General features: G+C 60.4%; 2 protein-coding genes across 3 annotated transcripts; both read left to right on the top strand.

Moving 5' to 3' along the window:
* Positions 1-1,764: 1,764 nt before the first annotated feature.
* Positions 1,765-13,348, top strand: TONSL (tonsoku like, DNA repair protein). The gene is made up of 26 exons (XM_066379759.1): positions 1,765-1,847; positions 1,952-2,047; positions 2,225-2,367; positions 2,833-3,016; positions 3,336-3,465; positions 3,679-3,850; positions 3,932-4,046; positions 4,534-4,679; positions 4,771-4,923; positions 5,049-5,174; positions 5,280-5,469; positions 6,235-6,317; positions 6,414-6,503; positions 6,781-6,853; positions 6,937-7,100; positions 7,185-7,305; positions 7,426-8,165; positions 8,274-8,350; positions 8,739-8,892; positions 8,975-9,053; positions 9,506-9,807; positions 9,960-10,131; positions 10,871-11,046; positions 11,469-11,542; positions 11,856-11,989; positions 12,852-13,348. The coding sequence occupies exons 1-26, from the start codon at positions 1,823-1,825 to the stop codon at positions 13,043-13,045; spliced, it is 4,113 nt and encodes a 1,370-aa protein (XP_066235856.1). The 5' UTR covers positions 1,765-1,822; the 3' UTR covers positions 13,046-13,348.
* A 66-nt stretch (positions 13,349-13,414) lies between these two features.
* On the top strand, positions 13,415-19,886 carry VPS28 (VPS28 subunit of ESCRT-I). 2 transcript variants are annotated; one of them, XM_066379827.1, is made up of 10 exons: positions 13,415-13,487; positions 16,330-16,396; positions 16,964-16,992; positions 17,090-17,127; positions 17,317-17,406; positions 18,340-18,445; positions 18,529-18,630; positions 19,083-19,136; positions 19,358-19,449; positions 19,538-19,884. In XM_066379827.1, the coding sequence occupies exons 2-10, from the start codon at positions 16,360-16,362 to the stop codon at positions 19,653-19,655; spliced, it is 666 nt and encodes a 221-aa protein (XP_066235924.1). In that variant the 5' UTR covers positions 13,415-13,487; positions 16,330-16,359; the 3' UTR covers positions 19,656-19,884. The 2 variants fall into 2 exon arrangements, with proteins under 2 accessions (XP_066235924.1, XP_066235925.1); XM_066379828.1 differs by lacking the exon at positions 13,415-13,487 and adding an exon at positions 14,070-14,176 and having other exon boundaries at positions 19,538-19,886.
* Positions 19,887-21,004: the final 1,118 nt, after the last annotated feature.

Raw genomic sequence — 21,004 nt, 5'->3', positions numbered from 1 at the left:
TGCCCTCCCTGTAGAGGGTATGGGTGTGTGTCTGGGTGCCCAAGAGGATTGCTGATACATCTCAGCCCTGTGACAGTCACCTTACACCCTGGGAATCACAGCCACTGTGGGGTTGCCACAAAACTATTGATTTACAGACACTAGTGGTCTGTCTCCAGGACCCCTTGCCATCTTGGCATCCTAACCTGGAGCGGGGTGGAGGTGCCACCTCTGCAGATATGGGGGAGGCTTGGGGGCACAGACGGAGCCAGCCCTCTACCCCTTTCATCCCCACTCCCTGTAAACACTACATCCTCAGTTCACCTGAAGTGAGACACTTACAAAAATAAAAATAATTTTTTTAAAGAGCAGAGCAAGCGGTGTTTTTAACTACTGTTGGAAATGACTTATATGTCACTTTTGTGGTCTGAGTTCACTTTGGATTATTTTCTGTATGTAACTATAGTTTAAAAAAAATTCCAAACCATGTTTTGTCTGTGTTTCTTTATGAGAGGACAGTTTCATGGGTGGGGTTCCCTGGGCTCTGCTGGCCTTCCAGCCAGGGAGTCAACTACTACCCTGCTGGCCCCCAGCCTGTGGCCTCCCCACCCCAGACCTCCAGCCTCTGTTCAGCACCACCTTATATCCATATTCCTGTCTGATCAGTGGGGAAACTGAGGCATAAAGCAGTTGGGTCCTCTCTGAAGGGAAATCGGAGCCCTCAGGACCTGGGCTGCTCTGAGAACGCCAGGGTTGCAGGGGGAGCTGTGGCACCATCTTTCCAGTAGCTCTGGATAGGCACCCTCTGCCCTCTGCCTGTTCAGCTGAGCCAATCTGCTCCCAGGTTTTGCTCCTCCAACCCCAGGCCCAACTGCGGTCTGCACTCTTCAGAGGGAGAGGAGGGTCACTGGGCCCGACTTTCCACCTCCAGCTTGGCCTTGCCCCAACCCCTGTGGCCTGGGCACTGCCCTGGGCAGCCTTTTTTTGGACCCAAGGACCCATTCACCCTCCACATCACTCCCTCTCCAACAGACTCTGCTCTCCAACCACTGGCTAAGACGTTTACTCCACTGGGTGTCTTTTGATTTCCATAGAAAACAAACACTTCCATCTCCCAGTCTCCCCCTTCCAGGCCTCGTCTGGGGCCTTTGGGGACACCAGCCGTGGCACCCAGTGCTCTGGGCCGGGCGTGCGGTGTGGTGGGGACTTGAGAGCCTCCAGGTGTGACAGATGCTGGGGTCTCCGAGCCTGGGGGCCCGGCTGCACCAAAGCCTCCAGGGACCCAGACATGGGCACTCCTCCGCAGGAGCAGCCGGCTACCGCGCTCTGAGCCAGGTACCGTTTCTGTCGCCTCTCAGCACAGGATAGGGCTGCAGGTCTAACAGATACACATCCGCTGCCCCTGGCAGTGCTGGGTTTAAGTCCCCAGACTGACCGGCAACGCAGCCGCCTTCGGGGCCCGTCTCACCACGTGCACACGGACTCAGCGGGCGTGATCACGGATCACCTACAAGAGGGCAGTGCGCTCCTCAGGAGAAATCGCACCTGCGGGCAGGTCTGGTGTGTGGGGTCATTGGCAGCACGGGCGGGAGCTGCTGCGGGTCCCGGGCGGGGACGTTCGGAGTCCGATCGGGCGCAGGAGTCCAGGGAAGAACTCGTCCTCTCGCCGCTCTGCCCACTGCGCTCCAACCAGACTACAGCTCCCAGGATGCGTCGGGCGACAGAACTACACTTCCCAGATGCCTTGCGACGCGAGGGGCGGACTGTGACTGCGCCTGCGCGGAGCCTGGAGGCGGGGCCGCGGGAGCGCGGGAAGTCTGGAATCCTATACCGCTGCGGGACCATGAACCTGGATCGCGAACTTCGCCGTAAGTCCCCAGGCCGATCGCCCGAGCCCGGGGTCCCGGAGCGGGCCTGGCCGGCCCGGGCGGAGGGACTCAGCCTCCCGGCCACGTTCTCTCTCTCTCTACAGAGCTGAGCAAGGCCAAGGCCAAGGCCCAGAACAGCGGGCAGCTGCGGGAAGAGGCCGCCCTCTGCCACCAGATGGGGGAGCTCCTGGCCAGCCATGGTGCGTGCCTCTCGCAGGGGCCCGGCTGGGGTCTACGTCCCGGACCAGGGGACCCCGGGGACCGGGGGATCTAGCACGGGGGCGAGAAGCCTTGTCAAGCGCGTTGCCCGCGCCCAGTGGGCCGCGAGGGCCGTACGCCCGGCGCGACTGAAGCCTGCTGCCCATCTGCCCGCCCAGGCCGCTACTCCGAGGCTCTGCAGGAGCATCAGCAGGAGCTGCAGCTCCTGGAGAGCGCCGACGACCCCCTGGGCTGTGCTGTGGCCCACCGAAAGATCGGAGAGCGACTGGCGGAGATGGAGGACTACCCAGCTGCCCTACAGGTGGGCGTGCCCACCCGGCAACCCTTGCCAGCCAGACCCAGCTCTCCTGGGCCTGCCCTCTCCCGTTTTGACATTTGCTTGTTGGGCTGTGGCTCTAGTGTCTCTACAGGCAGCCCTTGGCATAGAGGAGATACTGGAGGGGGGCGGGGGCCGGTTCGGAGAAGCAGGGAGCTTTCCTGTGCAAGGATCAGGACCCTGCAGGGATCCCCAAACTTTTTACACAGGGGGCCAGTTCACTGTCCCTCAGACCGTTGGAGGGCCGCCACATACAGTGCTCCTCTCACTGACCACCAATAAAAGAGGTGCCCCTTCCGGAAGTGCAAGGGGGGGGGGCGGATAAATGACCTCAGGGGGCCGCATGTGGCCAGAGGCCGTAGTTTGGGGATGCTTGCCTGAAGTTAGGTGACTTGTGGGGTTTGCTTGAGGCAGGGGTTGGCTCTCAGCTGCTATCCCTCTGTGCCTTAGCACCAACGCCACTACCTGGAGCTGGCCTGTTCCCTGTCCAACCACATTGAGCTGCAAAGGGCCTGGGCCACCATTGGCCGTACCCACCTGGCTGTCTATGATCACTGCCAGTCACAGGATGCCTTGCTGCAGGCACAGGCTGCCTTTGAGAAGAGCTTGGCTATTGTGGACGAGAAGCTGCAAAGTGAGTGCCCTGGGGTTCAGCCCTACTCACATTCTGCCTCTAGAACTGGAGGCAGAGGAAACAGCAGCCCTACCACCTGCCCAGCATGCACAGTGGGTTCTACCTTCCCTTGTGAGGCTGGGGTCCGTGCTTAGAAGCCCACTCAGGAGGGGACACACAGTCCATGCTCCTCGCAGCCTCATTCTGGCAATTAGTCATTGGCCCTTTGTCCCCCGACACTCTGTCTGCAGCGTGACCCCTGTGAGAGGCAGGAGGAGGGGTGGGGGACAGGGCCCAAAGCTGGAGACTCCAACTGGGATCAAGAACGGTCATCTTTCAGGAATATTGTCCAAGCGAGAGCTGAGTGAGATGAGAGCTCGCCTCTACCTCAACCTGGGCCTCACCTTTGAGAGTCTGCAGCAGATGGCCCTGTGCAATGACTACTTCAAGAAGAGCATCTTTCTTGCTGAGTAAGCCTGCCCCACTCAGCCCAGGGAGAACTGAGTCCTCTGTCCTGGGAGGAAGCTGCTGGGGGTAGGCAGCCTTGCCTGTGGCTGTGCATTGGCTGGGGGAGGAGGAGGAGAAAGAGGTGGGTTGCTAAGCCCTGTGGCATCAGCAGCTGCACATCAGTGCTTTGGGTACCCACTGTGCCGGGCATTCTGAGTGCTTGTCATCACCTGCAGGCAGAACCACCTGTATGAGGACCTATTCCGTGCCCGCTACAACCTGGGCGCCATCCACTGGCACCAAGGGCAGCACTCCCAGGCCATGCGCTGCCTGGAAGGGGCCCGGGAGTGTGCACGCGCCATGAAGAAGGGGTTCATGGAGAGCGAGTGCTGTGTGCTCATCTCACAGGTGCCCTCTCTGCAGCATGGGCTCAGTTGTGGGCAGGCTGGGGCCCTGGGAACTGCAGGCCTCACTTCCCTCACTCCCTAGGTCCTCCAAGACCTGGGCGATTTTCTGGCTGCCAAAAGAGCACTGAAGAAGGCCTACAGGCTGGGCTCCCAGAATCCTTCGCAGAAGGCCGCTGTGTGCCGGACTCTCAAGTATGGTGAGCCTGGAAGGGGACGCTGACAGCTCAGGGCTCTCCTCCCTTGGCAGAGGAGGCTGGGCATGGGTTCTTGGGAAGGTGGCAGCCCCCACTTGCTGTTCTCTACAGCGTAGCTTGTTAGAGAGGCCCTGAGGGTGATCAGGTAACTGCTTGGGCATTTCTACATGAATCAACATTTTTGGCAACCTGGTAACAAAAGTTGTCCCCACCCAGAGTGGATGGGGCATGTGGCCCAGAGTTCTGACGGTCGTTAGCAGCAGCTGGCCATGGTCTGTCTTTTCTATGAGCCAGCACTGCTCTGAGGTTCATTCTACATATTATTTCAACTAACCCCTGCAATAACTCCACGGAGCCAATTTCCCCATGGCCTCCTCTTACCTGTGGGTAAATAGAGACCAGGCTGCCTAAGGGCACCTAGACAGCCAATGGCAGAGCCAGGCAGGACCCCGTGTTGTGCAAGCCCCTCACACAAGGCTCTTCCCAGCAGTGCTGGCCGTGATCCGGCTCCAACGGCAACTGGAGGAATCCAAGCACGGTGACCCTCAGGGCGCCATGGGCGTCTGCGAGCAGCTGGGAGACTTGTTCTCCAAAGCAGGCGACTTCCCCAAAGCGGCTGAGGCCTACCAGAAGCAGGTGCACACCCGGCTGGGTGGCAGGGAAGAGACCGCAGCGCTCTGGCCCTGCAAGGTGTGCCGTGGCCCTGACCTCAGTGTTGCGTCCCCAGCTGGATTTCGCGGAGCTATTGAGCAGGCCAGGGCCAGAGCTGGCGGTCATCCATGTGTCCCTGGCCACCACCTTTGGAGACATGAAGGACCACCGCCAGGCCGTGCACCACTACGAGGAGGAGCTGAGGCTGCGTGACGGCAATGCCCTGGAGGTTTGGTCCCCACGGCTCTGCCTCGGGACCACCACTCTCTGGTGGTGGGTATAGGCGGGCGTTTCCTTGGGCGTGGAGAAGGGCGGCAGCCAGCACCAAGCTCCTTTGTCTTCCTCTTTCTCCAGGAGGCCGAGACCTGGCTGAACATTGCACTGTCCCGGGAGGAGGCTGGTGACACCTATAAGGAGCTGGCACCGTGCTTGCAGAAGGCTCTCAGTTGTGCCCAGCAGGCTCAGCGGCCCCAGCTGCAGGTCTGGGCCCACACACCCAGCTGGTCCCTGTCCCCCACTCTGCATCTTCCAGCTTGGGATGGCTGGCATCCCCATGGCCCTGACTGGCTTTCCCCTGCTCCTCAGAGGCAGATCCTGCAGCACCTCCACACAGTGCAGCTGAGGCTGCAGCCCCAGGAGGCCCCTGGCACTGAAGCCAGACTGCAGGAGCTGAGTGTGGACCAGGACGAGGAGGAGGAGGAGGAGGAGGAGAATGGGGAGGGGGATGTGGACAGCAACGCCTTGGAAGCCAGCGAGCTGGAGCTCTCAGACAGTGGTGAGGCTTGCGTGTTGCTGGCAGCCCTGGTGTTACCTCCCCAGGGCGTGCTCAAGCTGGGCCCTGGGCTGTGGCTCGTGAGGTTAGGGCCCTCATGGGGCCTGCTCACGGGCTTATGACCAGATACATCATCATGCAAGGAGAGCAACCAGTGCCCGTGAGGCAGAAAGAAGGGGCGCCCCATGTCAGGTGGATATGAGGGACAGTCTGGGACGAGCGTGGACTCCAGCTGTCTCAGGGTGGTGGAGGGCCGGGAGGAGCGTGTTCAGTTTTTAACTTGAGGGATCTCCAGAAACTCTCAGGGAGCCCTCGGGCTGCATGAGGTTTAGGCTATGCCTAAGAGAGACCAAGGTGGATGTCACTGGGGTGTGGGTGTGGTGTGGGTACGGGGAACCACGGATGGGGCACAGAGAGAGGACCAGAGACAACTCTAGGTAGTGCTATTCAACAGATAGTCACAGGGCGAAAAGGCTCCAGGAAGGGCCAGAGGCACAGGAGGGGTAGAGGCAGGAGCAGAGGGGAAGGGAGGGGTCATGCAGGGAAGAGAGGGAGGAGGCTGCACTGTGCAGGTAGAGGGCACCTGGGCTCAAGGACAGGCCATTTCAAATGTGGGCGGGACTTGTCCCAACAAGGATGCTTCTCAGAAGACGGAGGTCTAGGCGCGGGGCAGGAGAACAGTGTGCAATGGGCCGGGTTCAGGTTGGCAGAGGGGCTGGATGGACGTGGGCGTGGTTCACCCGGGGTGCCAGCTGGGCTCCATTGCAGAGGGTGAGGCTGACGATCAGTCCCAGCAGCTGGAGGAAGCTGAGGAGCTGGAGGGCTGCCTGGGCCGGCGGCAGATGAACAAGGTGAGGGCTGTGGGGGGCGGTTCCACCGGGGGCTCGTCAGCCTGGCCTCGTCCCTTCATACCTCTGCCCTCCTCTCTGCGGTGAATTTGCCCACAGTGGAACCGGCGCAACGATATGGGGGAGACCCTGTTACATCGAGCCTGCATCGAGGGCCAGCTGCGCCGTGTCCAGGACCTCGTGAGGCAGGTGGGCCTTTGTCCTGTCCCTGCACCCTGAGGAGCATAGCAGAGACTCGGGGGACAAGAGGGAGCACTGTGCTGCTGGCTCTGGGCAGTCCCTGCAGGGCCGTGCCTGGGACTCGGCCTTGTGGTGGGGGTTGGTTCCCCTTGCTCCGGTGGGACCTGGGCCAGGCCGGGCTATGGACAGACCATGGGGCCTGCTCTGGGCTCTGTGACCTTGGCCCTGAGCTAAGGCCAGGCTGCGGGGTACTCAGGGTCAGGCGCCTTCCTGTCTTTGGTCACAGGGCCACCCCGTGAACCCTCGGGATTATTGTGGTTGGACACCCTTGCATGAGGCCTGCAACTACGGGCATCTAGGTGAGCGTGAGCCTGGGATCTGTCACACAACAGGGGGTTCCGAGAAGGGTTCTGGAATCTGGCTCGTGTGCCCTGTCCTGCAGATATCGTCCGCTTCCTGCTGGATCATGGGGCTGCAGTGGACGACCCAGGCGGCCAGGGCTGCGAGGGCATCACTCCCCTGCACGATGCTCTCAACTGTGGCCACTTTGAGGTAGCTGAGCTGCTCATTGAACGGGGAGCATCGATCACCCTCCGAACCAGAAAGGTGAGCAGGGACAAGGGCCAAGGGGGCATGGCCATGGTCGGTGGGTCTCCTCCCACCAGCCCTGCTCAGCTGGGTGCCACGCAGGGCCACAGCCCGCTGGAGACCCTGCGGCAGTGGGTGAAGCTGTACCACAGGGACTTGGACAGCGAGACCCGAGAGAAGGCTGACCGCATGGAGAGGCTGCTCTGGGAGGCCTCGGGCCAAGGCAAGCGGGGCCCTCTTACTCCTGGGGACACTGCTCTCTAGCCCAAGTCCCCTGGGGCATTTCACACGGGTGGCAGGGAGGTGCAGGGCTAAACTCACAGCAGATTCTGTCTCCCCACAGCTCCTCACAGCCCCCTGGCTCCCCGGGCTCTCCCAAGGGACTCTTTGTTTGACCCTGAAACCTCTCCTTCCTTGAGCCCGTGTCCAGGACCCCCAGAGGCTGCTCAGGCCAGTGCCAGAGTCTCTGAGGCACTGGCGGTGCCAGCTGTGGGCAGGCCTCGGAGGAGCAGGCACAAGCTGGCCAGCAGTAGCAGCTCGGAAGGTGAGGACAACCTAGGCTCACCTGGGCCAACCCAGAAGAGGCCCCGGCACTCTGCCCCGGGGCAGCGAGCCAGGGCCTGCGCGCCCGGCCACGACAGCAGCAGGGAGGTGGCGGCGGCTGGCCGGGCAGCCTACCGGGCAGCCATCCGAGGTGTGGGCAGTACCCAGAGCCGCCGCCCGGGGCCTGGCCCGCTTCGGGGCCCAGGCAAGGCCTCCGCCCCCCAGGCAGCACTGATTCCTGAGGAGGAGTGCCTGGCTGGGGACTGGCTGGAGGACGACTTGCTGCTGACCCATGGCCGCCGGGACAGCTCTCTGCCCCACACCCAGAGCAGTGGGCACAGGACCAGGCACAGCGCCTCGGGGTCAAGCAGTGACAAGAGCCCTGTCAGGCCACGAACCCAGTCCAGGCAGAGCCGGCTGCCCTGTATCAAGAGTTGGAACACTGTGGTCAGAGCAAGTGGAGACAGCAGCGTGGCCACAGAGCCCCCACAGAGCCCTGATGTCCCCCGTGGGGACAGTTCTGTGGCAGGCCCCCCCTCGGTGGGTGTGCACGCCTGGGGCAGAGCCCACCGCACACTTCGGGTGGGGGTGGGAGGAAGGCAGAGGGCTGTTTGTTTGACTTAGCCATCCTTTCCTGCCCCCTGCCAGGGACCGGTCGTACCCCCTGCCATCCGGGTTCGAGTTCGGATTCAGGATAATCTTTTCCTCATCCCTGTGCCTCACAGGTTAGGCGTGCCCTGCCCTCACCCAGCCCGACTCCCTCTGTGTCCCTCTGGGCTCTGCCGAGGAGTGGCAGCCGAGAACCCTGCGTTTGCACGTCAAGTGGGATGTGGTACCCTTGCTGGCCCAGGGGGCCTGGTCGCTGGGAGGAGCAGCAGACCAAGGCCAGGGTGCTCGGCACAGGCTGGGCACCAGGGCGGTCAGGTCAGGTCTGATGGCCTGGGAAGCTGGAGGTGGGCTGGGCTGCAGGGACCACTGGCGTCCTGAACATGTGGAGGAAGATAAGAGCCAGGCAAGGGAGCTTGCACCCAACAACAAGGATGGCAGGGCCTTTTGTAGGCACGTGCAGGGACCTGACCAGGTTTAGGGTCAGCGCACCCTCTATTCCCACAGCCAGGAGGCCCATTCTGTGGCCTGGCTGGCCGAGCAGGCCGCTCAGCGCTACTACCAGGCCTGCGGGTTGCTGCCCCGGCTCACTCTGCGGAAGGAGGGCGCCCTGCTGGCCCCGCAGGACCTCATCCCTGATGTGCTGCAGAGCAACGAGGAGGTGAGGAGCAGGGGCTAGGGCCCTGGCTGTGGGCATCCCGGTGCCGGGTGTCCCCAGGGGTGCCTACCAATAGTGTTCTTAGGTGTTGGCTGAAGTGACCTCGTGGGACCTTCCCCCTCTGACCAACCGCTACCGTAGGGCCTGCCAGAGCCTGGAGCAAGGTACGGGCCTAGGAGGTGCGCAGTGGCCTGGGTAGAAGGACCGGGATTGTGGGCTCCACCTGTCACTGTCACCCCCCAGGTCACTGGGTGTCCAACACACCTGTCCTCAGGTTTTTCTCCCCCACCAGAGACCACACAGGAGTGGTGTGGGGGAAGATGGCCCCATCTGGAGGTGGGACATTGTGGAGACCCCCGAACCCGTAAGGCTGGCACAGGCCAGGCTAGGGCAGGAAGTCTGACACTCCTGGGAGTGGCCTGGCTGAAATGTGGAGTGGCTGATGGAGATTCAGTCCTGCTGGGGAGGGCCTGATGGGGCAGAGATGGGTCATCACCCCCCACTGCCTGTACTAGGGCCCCCAGGCACGGAGTAGTTGGGCTCGGAAGTGAGGAGGGGCTCCCTGGCAGGACGGAAAGGCAGCTTCTGGCTCTGGTGACACCACGTTCCCCTGCAGGGGAGCACCAACAGGTACTGCAAGCCATGGAGTGCCAGAGCATGGGCCCTTCGTTCAGCGCCTGCTCCTTGGCCCTGCGCCCGGCCCAGCTCACCCCCTTGCTGCGGGCTCTCAAGCTGCACTCGGCGCTCCGGGAGCTGCGCCTGGCAGGGAACCGGCTAGGGGACGATTGTGCCACTGAGCTGCTGGCCACCCTGAGCACTGTGCCAGGCCTGACTCTCCTTGACCTCTCTTCCAATCACCTGGGCCCTAGAGGCCTGGGCCAGCTCACCACAGGCCTTCTAGGACAGGCCACCTTGCAGGTAAAGTCATGGGGAGCAGCAGGCCAGCAACAGGGTGACACCAGAGCACTCATTTAGTCAGGTGTTGGTGGGAAGGGACCGCTGGGAGAACCAGCTGGTATCCTGCTCTAGACAGCAAGGACACCAGATGCCGGGGCGACTGTCTTCCCCAGAACTTGGAGGAGCTGGACTTAAGCATGAACCCCCTCGGGGATGGCTGTGGCCAGGCCTTGGCCTCCATCCTGCGGGCCTGCCCCACGCTCAGCACTCTGCGCCTCCAGGCCTGTGGCTTTGGCTCCGGTTTCCTCCTGAGCCACCAGGCAGCCCTGGGCTGTGCCTTCCAAGGTGAGCTGACCGTGTGTCCACTACCTGGCCCCAGGGTTCCAGTTGCTATCAGAGGGGCGTGTTCAGGAACTCAGCCTTGGTTGGTGGTGTAGTGGTGAGCATAGCTGCCTTCCAGGGACTCAGCCTTGAGCAAGAGGGGCCCTGGAGCATTGGCCTGGCTTCCAGACGCATGTAGGTAGACAGACATGTTAGTGCTGGATCTTCTGGGTCTAAGGGCATCTGGTATAGTACTTGCCCAGCCTGGGACGTACCACAGCGCTGAGTTCCAGTCCCACTGGTCTCACCAGCTCAGTTCTGTGGGCCTGAGACCATTCCACCGTAAGTCCAGGAGGGGTTCAGAGGGCCAGGGCCCAGTACTGTATACCTGGGAACTAGGCGTACTCCAGAGAGCCTTTCTGCAGTGGTGGTGGGTTAGGAAGTAAGCGTAGGAATCTGAACAGCAATGAGAATGCTCCCTGACCCCACCCGGCATGTCCCACACAGGGTGTATCTTAGGCAACCCGGGTGTCCTGTCCGGAGTCAATGCAGGCAAAGGCCTGAATTCGTGGGGAGAAGCTGGGCTCAGGAGTCTGGCCCACCCCCTTTCTGGTCAAGAGACCATGGACAAGAGCAGCCTGTTTTCCTGTACACGAAGTCTCAAATGATAGCTTTTCTTCGGCCGTGCCCAGGACTGGCAGGGCTGGGGTTGGTGTGTGTGTGTGTGGGGGGTGGCTGACAGAGATTCTGCCCCTGGGTTCAGATGCCAAGTACCTGAAGACACTGTCCCTGTCCTACAACACCCTGGGCCCCACCACCCTGGCCCACACCCTGCAGAGCCTGCGCACCCAGACCCTCCTACGCCTAGAACTCAGCTCCGTGGTGGCCAGCAAGAATGACTCAGGTCTTATGGAACCCATGGTCAGATACCTGAGCAAGGTACATAGTTTGGCACAAACACCAAGCCACAGAAACTCTGGGCCACCCAAGAAAAAATCCCACAACTGAAGCCTAATGGGCTGGGAAGAATGTTGCAGGTTCTGAAGGACAGCTATGGGGACATTGTCTCCCTTGGGCTGTGAATTTTCAGTAGGAAGGGCATTGGGCATCCAGACAGGTCCCCAGGGACATGGTGGGCCTCCCAGTGCTCTCCTGGGGGCTCTCCCAGCTGGGGTGATTCTCACACCACAATATGTCGTGTGGCTGATACCTAGGAGAGGCATTTCCTTCTGATCTGAAAATTAAGGGAATACTCTCCCCAAGAAAGAGGGAAGGTGTCTGACTTCCACTGTGTGGGGCCTCTTGAGAAGCAGGGAGGGCACCTACCCGCTCACGGCCTGTCTTGGGCCTCTGCTGTCTAGGAGGGCTGTGCTCTGTCACACCTGAACCTGTCTGCAAACCACCTGGACAACAAGGCACTGAAAGATCTGAGCAGGTAACTCCACCACCCTCCCTGCCTGTGCCCCCACTTCCTGAGGGATCTGATCTCAAGGCCCACGAGCCTGGGGGTTGCGGGCACTATGGCAGGCAGGGAAGGGGAACAGAGGTGGTCCCCAGCTCCTTCCTGAGTGTGCCCCAAACCTAGCCTTTGCATTCGAGGCCCTGACGAACAACTAGGTCGCATCAGGCTGAGGGCAGGACCTGGCCTTTGGCCCCCACAGCTGTGGGTTTGTCTGGGGCAGCTCTCCCTCGTGATGGGGGCCTCCCTTCCTGGAAGCTGACCCCTTTCACTTCTTCCCTCACCCCAGATGTCTCCCTCTCTGCCCCTCACTTGTCTCGCTGGACCTGTCTGCCAACCCTGAGATCAGCTCCGTTGGCCTAGAGGAGCTCCTGTCTGTCCTCCAGGAGCCATCCCGAGGTCTGAGCTTCCTGGGCCTGTCAGGTGAGCACTGGGTATGGTGGCCACACCTCTCACACCAGGGCTGGTAATAGAGCCTCATCCTCAGGGACCTACCTGAGACTCAGCTGCCTCCTCTGAAGAGGCTGTCACTATGACCAGCCTGAAGTGCAGGGTGGGTTGGGCCCCCTGAGACTGACAGTGCAGGACAGGTGATAGCCTGTGGCCTGACAACTTGTTCTCATTGTGGGCACACCTAGGCACAGTACACTACCAGAGCTGTCTTGAGGATGACCCAGAGGAGGCCACCTAGCAGCCTGGCACATCCAGTTGGAACCTGGGGCAGGAGAGCCAAGCTTTGCCCTCCAGTTGGACAGGGCTGGGAGTGGGTGGACACGAGGAGCCTTGGGTTCTTCCTGCTCCTCCAGGAAGGTAGCCCTGAAAGCAGACCCGCATCTGTACCTTCACCAAGCTCCCTGGGGTCCCGAGACTACTGGGCACTCTGGCCTCTGAAAATCAAGATTAGTGATCTTGAACTCGCAGGCAGCCCTCTGTGTCCACTGTATGGATGGAAAGACATCTTCACAGACGCTCAGAAACACAGGTGCGAACGCACCGTTTATTTCAGCCAGCCTCCCTCCTGCTTGACCATTGGCTGTGAAAGGGGCCCAGGCTGCCCTCTGGGAGAGGACACCCCTTCCTAGAGTGCCCTGTCTCTCGGGCTTCCGCAGGTGCTCCTTCCTGCGGGCTTTGGGGCCTAAGAGGAAGGGTTTCTTCGCCAGTGAACACTGGTCTAGAGGAAAAGATGCGGCCTTAGGGCACCCTAAGGGTTCAGGCTCCTGCGGGGCTGCCCAGCTTTACTGGCTGGGCGCAGTTCCCTGAGGACTTCCCCTGCCTCCTCCTGCAGGTTGTGCTATCCAGGGTCCCCTGGGGCCAGGCCTCTGGGACCAGATCGTCTCGCGGCTGCAGGAGCTGCAACTGTGCAGCAAGCGGCTCTCTGCCGAGGATCGAGCGGCCCTGCATCAGCTGCTGCCCAGCCAGTCAGGACCCGGCGGCGCCCGTGCACTGGACCGGGGCTCCAAGCTCTTCTGGCGCCTTTGACGACCGGCGCCGCCCTGTCCCCTGTCCCCTGCCCGCGCCCCCAATAAAGAACGCTGCTGCTGCCGCCAAACTCCGGCTGCTCCTGCAATGCGGGTGGGTGGCCGGGCTGGCTCTGCTGCAGAGAAACGGCCGCGGGATTGAGGACAGACGCGCCCACTTAGAGGTCCTATGGATCCTCTAGATTGGTCCTGGCTCCTCTTCCTGCCTCTGTAGGGCTTGTACACGCGGCCAGGCGCCGGGTCCCAGCGCCCTTGCGGTCGCTAGCCGCGCGGCGGGGAACGGACCTGGCCTGCCCGCGCGCAGGCGCAGGCGCAGGCGCAGACGTAATGGGTCGAGTGCCGATGGTAGGGAGGCGCGCGCAGGCGCGGAGGTGAGGGAGCGCCGAGCGGTCGATGGGGAGCCCCGCCCCGGCGCCATCTCCAAGACCGAGGAACCTGCCCAGGTACTCCGGGCTGGGGGCGGGCGAGGGTCAATGACCCGGTGGGGTTAGGTGACTCCGGCGGCCGTGGGCGGCAGCAGGGACCCCAGGCGTGTGCCTACGCGCCACGACCTGTGCGCCCACTCCAGCCGGGTCCCCGAGTGTGGCCCTTCGGGGCGCCTCACTGCTGGCCGGGACCTGGTGGCAGCGCGAGTGTCACCGCAGTCACAGCGCCGGCATTCTCTAGAAACTCGCTCGTCGGGGTCGTGCGGTCTCGCCGAGGATCTCGGGTTCCGTGGACCGCCGGGACGCCCCCTCCCTGGGGCGCTGGGAGGGCTGCGCGCTCGTCTCCGTCCCACCCAGTGGGCGCCTGTGCCTGCACCCGCTTCTCTGAGACGCGCTCCTCGCTGGAACAGCTTCCCTCTGCCCAGCCCTGCACACTGGCGGCTCCAGGCCTCCGACCTGGGCTGCTTTCTCCCTTCCTTGACCCCTTCGCTGTTCCCCACCGGACGGCACCGCCTCCGCACCCACCTCCGGCCGCCTGGTCTTGGATGTCTCATGGAGCCTCCAACCCAACGCATCCCAAGCGGAGCACGCTGACTTTTCCCTCTTTCCCCATCTCAGCCCTCCATACCCTCGTGGTGCCACTGGACTTAAAACAAGGCTGTGTCGTTCTTGACTCCTCACTCCGTTCCAATCCTTCCGTGGATCTGGTGGGTCCACCGCCAGAGAATTTCTGGTCTACTTCCTGACTGGGTAGGATCCTCCCAGGGGCCCCCTGTCCACCTCCTTTCTCCAGTCCTCTGCCCACCCAGAGCCCCAAGAGCTTGTCTTCAGCTCTCCAGAAGTTCCCCGAGTTAGTACAAAACTCAGAATTCGCCTGACCAGGTGGTGGCGCAGTGGATAGAGAGTTGGACTGGGATGCAGAAGACCCAGGTTCGAGACCCCGAGGTCACCAGCTTGAGTGCAGGGTCATCTGGTTTGAGCAAGGCTCACCAGCTTGGACCCAAGGTCGCTGGCTCGAGCAAGGGGTTACTCGGTCTGCTGAAGGCCCACGATCAAGGCACATATGAGAAAACAATCAATGAACAACTAAGGTGTTGCAACACTCAACGAAAAAACTAGTGATTGATGCTTCTCATCTCTTCGTTCCTCTCTGTCTATCCCTCTCTCTTACTCTCTCTTTGTGTCTCTGTAAAAAAAAGAAAAACAAAAAAACAACAACTCATAATTCTGAGCTGAGCCCTGTGATCTTATCTGCCTCTCTGTTCACTGGGACACCCCTCACTCAGGAAGGTCCCATTCCCCCATCCCCAGCTTGTCTGCTCTTCCAAGTCAGGCCCTATATAAAGGCCGACTGACCTGTGCTGTTTCCTCTGCCCAAACCCGCCTATAGGTCATCCATCCCAATACCGCCTCTTTCTCCTGTTCATGGGGCTCACCCTTCCCGGCACCATGACTGCTCTCCTGAGATGGTTCCCCAGCATCCAGGGCAGGGTGGATGTTCCCAGCGTAGCGCTCACTGTCTTGTGTGCTCATTGCTGTATCTGCTGAGGGCGGGGAAGCTCTTCGTGAGGAATCAGGGGTCCCCTTTGAGTATGTCAACAATGACAAAAAACACTTCCAAACCCGTAAGAATTTTCTTATGAGTTTATTTGAGCCAAACTGTCAACAACTGCCAGGAAGCAAAGTCTCAACAGATTGAGAAGGTGCTCTGGCAAAATGGCGGGTTTCACCACTTATTGTTTCCATCAGAGTCAAAGGGGAAGACGTCAGGGGGTTACATGAAATTGATTGGTGATAGATTAGGGAGGTGGGAGAAAGCAAAGGGGGGGGGAATCTCTGGGATTGGGTAAAATATAAAAGTGTATGTGCCAAAACTTCTTTTACATAGGCGGGGACAGGACGGTTAACAGTGAATGGTTCACATAACAACAATAATGCAGGATCTGTTGGCTCCTGCTCTGGTGGGATGTCTGAACCTGATGGAAAAGAAAGATGACCATATTTAAGCATGCTATCAGGTTCGTTATTGTAGATGCAAAAGACAGCATACGGGCCTGAGTGAAAGGGAGGCAGACAGACAGACTCTCACATGCGCCCAACCGGGATCCACCCGGCATGCCCACCAGGGGGCGATGCTCTGTTGCAATCAGAGTCATTCTAGTTTTTTTTTTGTTTGTTTTTTCTTTTCATTTTTCTGAAGCTGGAAACAGAGACAGACAGACTCCCGCATGTGCCGATCCGGCACGCCCACCATGGGGCGATGCTCTGCCCACCAGGGGGCGATGCTCTGCCCACCATGGGGCGATGCTCTGCCCACCAGGGGGCGATGCTCTGCCCATCCTGGGCATCACCATATTGCGACCAGAGCCACTCTAGCGCCTGAGGCAGAGGCCACAGAGCCATCCCCAGCGCCCGGGCCATCTTTGCTCCAATGGAGCCTTGGCTGCGGGAGGGGAAGAGAGAGACAGAGAGGAAAGCGCGGCGGAGGGGTGGAGAAGCAGATGGGCGCTTCTCCTGTGTGCCCTGGTCAGGAATCGAACCCAGGACTTGCACATGCCGGGCCAGTGCTCTACCACTTCTTTGTTGAGAACAACTCCCTAGGACGTGACTACCCACCGTGAACTGCTTTTAGTTAGGTTTGATTTAGACCATCCTGTGTGTACCTTAGTTCCCTGAGTTTGCAAGGACATTGTATTGGCTTGCCCTGAGTTTGTCAGGTTCAGTTCATGGCCACATGTTGATTTATTTTAAAAAAAAATTTTTTTTTCTTTGTCTGTAAGTAAGTACTGGTTCTTTTCTTATTTTTATTCTTTTTATGAGGTTTTATGGGTTCTTTTTCAATACTGGTTCTACTCCCCAGGTCTCTGCTGTGGCCACCTGAGCCTACAGGATGTTTCACGGGATCCCAGCCACTCCAGGCATGGGAGGTGAGTGTGTCTCAAATCTCAGGCTGGGCCCCGGGACCAAAAGGGCCCAAGCTATCAGCCCCTGCTGAAAAAGCTGACGAGAGCAGTGGCCAGCGGTTGTGGGGACATTTCTAAGTAGCTCTCGCATACAGCCTCAGGGGCTGGTGCATTTTATCACCGGGGAACAGACACCTCCTCCAGGCAGGGCCAGCTGGACACAGAGATGACATCTTAATATGGTTGGGACCTCAGGAGGTGCTGGGCATTCCAGAGTCACCCAGCCAGGGGAAAGTTCACAGCACATGTGACAAACTTTGGTGCCTCATCACTGCACCATAAGCAAGGTGTGGTCGCCCTGCTGTGGAGTGAGGCAGCCAAAGAGTAGTGGTGGAATGGGGGGCCAGGCCTGGCCCAGGAGCCTCAAGCCCCAGAGGCGTGTCTTCTGCCCAGGTCCCCCCCCAAACTGACGGCATGCCCATTCTCCATCTCCCTCTAAACTCTTTGGGACGTAGCCCAGGGAGCGATCTTGGGAGAGGCAGCCTTGGGTAGGTGGACGGGCCTGCTAGCTCTCTGCCTGCTCTGTTGCAGCCCCTGGAAACAAGCCGGAACTGTATGAGGTGAGTGGGGGGCGCCTCCTGGGTGGCACCAAGTGGCAGCACGTGCCCGCACGAGCGGCCGCCCTGGTGCCGACACACTGCCCCCTCTCTCCGACAGGAAGTAAAGCTGTACAAGAATGCCCGGGAGCGGGAGAAGTGAGTCCGGCACTGGGGTTGCTGCCCCAGCACCCCCCCCCACCCAGCAGTCTCCCAGACTGAGGTTCCCAGAGACGTGGCGTCAGGCTGAGCCAGATAGAGTTCCACCACAGCTGCGTCCCTGCGGGGCTGGTGTCCCCAGCTCTAGGGGCCTCAGTGACCACGGCCTGATGGACACACTCTCCTCAGGTATGACAATATGGCAGAGCTGTTTGCAGTTGTAAAGACCATGCAAGCCCTGGAGAAGGCGTACATCAAGGACTGCGTCACCCCTAACGAGTGAGAGCCCGCCACCTTTGCCCGTGATGGGTGCCTAGCCCTGAAAGCTTATATCTGCCCCCAGGACCTGGGTGTTCAGTTAGAAAGAGAGGAGGTCTGCATGTGGGGCCTCTACCTCCCAAGTCAGGCCTGGGAGGGTGCCCCTGGTTTCTGGCCACCTGGGCACTTTCTCAGCAGGCGAAGTCCTAGCGTTTCTTGCAGTGTCCCTGTGGAGAGGTATGCCCATCACCGTGGTCCTGGGGTTTCATCCCAGCCCGTTCCCCTGGTCTCATATGTCGTTGATGAGAGGACTTCAGAAAGCAAGCAGGAGGCACAGGAGGGAGGTCTGTGAGGTACTGCTGGCCAGGCTGAGCACCTGGGAGGCTCACGGAGCTTTTTTTTTTTTTTTTTTTTAATTATTTATTTATTTTAGAGAAGAAAGACAGAGAGAAGGGGAGAAAGAGAGAGAGAGAGAGAGAAGGGGGGAGGAGCAGGAAGCATCAACTCCCATATGTGCCTTGACCAGGCAAGCCCAGGGTTTTGAACCAGCGACCTCAGCGTTCCAAGTTGACGCTTGATCCCCTGCGCCACCACAGGTCAGGCATCACGGAGCTTTTATTCAGTGTAGAAAGCCCACCCAGAGGACTATGACCCGCAGGTGTGGAGGCATGGCTGACGTGGTCTAGGATAGCAGGCACAGCCGGCTGCTGGGCCTCTGCCAGTGCTGGGCTTGGGGCCAATCTGCACGGTCTAGGCCTGGTCTCCAGGGGCAGCAATATTGTGACCACTCCCCACCCCCTTGTCCAGACCTCTTTTCTTACGTAGACCCAACAGAAGGCTTTGCCTTTGATGGCCCACCTTTGACCCAGCACCCAGGCCTCCCCCCATGAGTCCTGGCTGGTGGGGTCAGGCAGGGCCGCCCTGTGCTGAGCCCCAAGGCCCGGTCCTCCCCAGGTACACTGCAGCCTGCTCCCGCCTGCTGGTTCAGTACAAAGCCGCCTTCCGGCAGGTTCAGGGCTCAGAGATCAGCTCCATTGACGAGTTCTGCCGCAAGTTCCGCGTGAGTCTGCGGGGGAGGGCGGGAGGGGGTGGCGGGGTATTGTTGGGACAGGGGCCTGGCCAACACCCACTGCCACCTCTCAGCTGGACTGCCCACTGGCCATGGAGAGGATCAAGGAGGACAGGCCCATCACCATCAAGGACGACAAGGGCAACCTCAACCGTTGCATCGCCGATGTCGTTTCGGTTAGCCTGCCGTGGTGACGGGGACACAGGGTCCTGGGGTTTCCAGAGTAACACAGCCCTGACTCACTGGGCAGGGGGCCTGTAGCTCAGAATGGGGTAGGTGGCCATGTCCTTCGCCTGGGCAGTGACCAGGAGGCCCCTGAGTCCCCTCTTCAGCCTGAGACCCACGTGGACTGCTTAGGGTCAAGGTAGCCAGGGTTCCCACACGCCCCCATCCCCAGGAGGCCCAGTCACAGGCAGCAGGTAAAGGGGCCCCCAGGCTGTGGGAACGGAAGTGTGGGAGGAGACCTGAGTGACCGGGACCGGAGGCTGAGGAGGAAAAGGCTGGGTTCCTAAGGCCACAGAGGGGTTGGTCAGGGTCCAGCCTGGGCCAGAGCCTACGAGGAGTCTCCCATCCGGGGCCCCTCGGGTGGGTGGGTGGGTGTTGCCTCATGCACACAACCCGCCCCCAGCTCTTCATCACGGTGATGGACAAGCTGCGCCTGGAAATCCGCGCCATGGACGAGGTACAGCCGCTGGTGGGCCGGTGTGGGCAGGGTCAGCGCGTGGTACAGCCGCTGGTGGGCTGGTGTGGGCAGGGTCAGCGCGTGGTACAGCCGCTGGTGGGCCGGTGTGGGCAGGGTCAGAGCGTGGGGCTGGCCCGACAGGGCCACAGCTGGGCCAGACCGAGACCAGGGGCGGGGCCGGCGACAGGGGAGCTGGGTCTCACTGTGCCTCCTGTTTGCAGATCCAGCCTGACCTGCGGGAGCTGATGGAGACCATGCACCGCATGAGCCACCTGCCTCCCGACTTCGAGGGCCGACAGACGGTGAACCAGTGGTGAGTGTCTGATCCTTCCCGGCGGCCCTGGGAGCCCCTCTGAGCGCGCGCGCACACGCACGCACGCACCGTGTTCCCACCTCCCCAGGCTGCAGACCCTGAGTGGCATGTCTGCGTCCGACGAGCTGGATGACTCCCAAGTGCGCCAGATGCTGTTCGACCTGGAGTCGGCCTACAACGCCTTCAACCGCTTCCTCCACGCCTGAGTCTGGGGGCTCCCTGCCCTGGGTGTGTGGAGCAGGGGGCTCTCAGCCAGACCTGCAGGGACTGCAGCCTCCCAGCGTGGTTCCTGCTTCCCTTGGACTCCTGGACTTTTCCATAGAAGCCCTGGTGTTTGTCCACGGTTTCTCGACCTGGGAGTCCCCTCCCCATAATAAAGATGTTTCTGACCTTCTTGCTGTTGTGGGGACCCACCCAGGCCTGCCTTGCGTGTTTGTTGCCCTTTGGGCCTCAGGTGGGGTGGGATCCTGCTGTCCTGTAGCACAGGAAAGGACCTGGGTGCCACTTCAGGGCCCGCAGGTTCCCTGCTGGGTACTGCCTGAGCAAGCAAGGGCGGTGGTAGAGCCTCCACTTGGGCCACCTGTGACCACAGCCTCGGCAGACAGCAACAAACCAGGAGACCAAGGATCTGGATTCCAAGATGCATTGTTACATTGTGGCAACAAGCCAGAGTTGAACTGTCGCGTTTTCTCTCTTTCTTTATGGTGCTTCTTGATGTCTGCTGCAGCTAGAGACATCTCCCATGTGTTTTATGAAGGAAAGAGCAGAGACAGGGTGACGGGGGGGTCAGAGCGGGGCCAGTGGGAGGTGTGAGGAGCAGCATCAGGTTTGGGTGTGGGCTGTGCAGGGCAGTGTCCCCACAGTGTTGGCTCTGGACTGGATGTTGTGGAGAGAGCAGTCCAGAAGACTCTGCGGCTTAGTGCCTGAGCAACTGGTACAGGAGCTCCTGCAGAAATGTGGGTGCTGCCTGATCAGGCGGTGGCGCAGTGGATAGAGCGTTGGCCTGGGATGCTGGGGACCCAGGTTCAAGACCCTGGGGTCACCATCTTGAGCGTGGGATCACAGACATGGCCCCATGGCCACTGGCTTGACCCCCAAGGTTGCTGGCTTGGGCAGGGAGTCACTGGCTCTGTTAAAGCCACTCCAGTCCCATCAGGGCACATATGAGAAGCAATCAATGAACAACTAAGGTGCCACAACTATAAATTGATGCTTATCTCTCTCCCTGTCTGTCTGTCTGTCCCTCTAAAACAAAAACGGGAAATGTGGTTGCCTGCTTGGGCTGTGGTAGCACAGGGGGTGGAGCGCTGGCCTGGATGGAACGCTGAGGTCACTGGTTTGATTGAAACCCTGGACTTGCCCGGTCAAGGCACATATGACAAGCAATCAATGAAGAGCTAGAGTGAAGCAACTACTTCCTGCCACCACCACCCCTTCCTTTCTCTGTAAAGTCAATAAAATCTTTAAAAAAAAAAAAAGGAAATATGGACACCTACCCGGAGCAGGGGTTCTGTAAGGGTGTGACCAGAGCTCAGTTTGCACAGGGTGAGTTGGG

This window comes from Saccopteryx leptura, chromosome 3 (genome assembly GCF_036850995.1).
Source record: "Saccopteryx leptura isolate mSacLep1 chromosome 3, mSacLep1_pri_phased_curated, whole genome shotgun sequence".
Lineage (NCBI taxonomy): Eukaryota > Metazoa > Chordata > Mammalia > Chiroptera > Emballonuridae > Saccopteryx > Saccopteryx leptura.
Note: the sequence above shows the minus strand (reverse complement) of the source record. Positions and strands in the feature narration are given on the sequence as shown.

Coding starts and splice junctions, on each gene's coding strand:
- TONSL (XM_066379759.1), top strand. CDS start 1,823: ATGAACCTGGATCGCGAACTTCGCC. Junction 6,504..6,780: donor TCCAGGACCTCGTGAGGCAG/GTGGGCCTTTGT, acceptor CTTTGGTCACAG/GGCCACCCCGTGAACCCTCG. Junction 8,351..8,738: donor CTCATCCCTGTGCCTCACAG/GTTAGGCGTGCC, acceptor CTATTCCCACAG/CCAGGAGGCCCATTCTGTGG.
- VPS28 (XM_066379828.1), top strand. CDS start 16,360: ATGTTTCACGGGATCCCAGCCACTCCAGGCATGGGAG. Junction 17,407..18,339: donor GACTGCGTCACCCCTAACGA/GTGAGAGCCCGC, acceptor GGTCCTCCCCAG/GTACACTGCAGCCTGCTCCC. Junction 18,631..19,082: donor GCATCGCCGATGTCGTTTCG/GTTAGCCTGCCG, acceptor ACCCGCCCCCAG/CTCTTCATCACGGTGATGGA.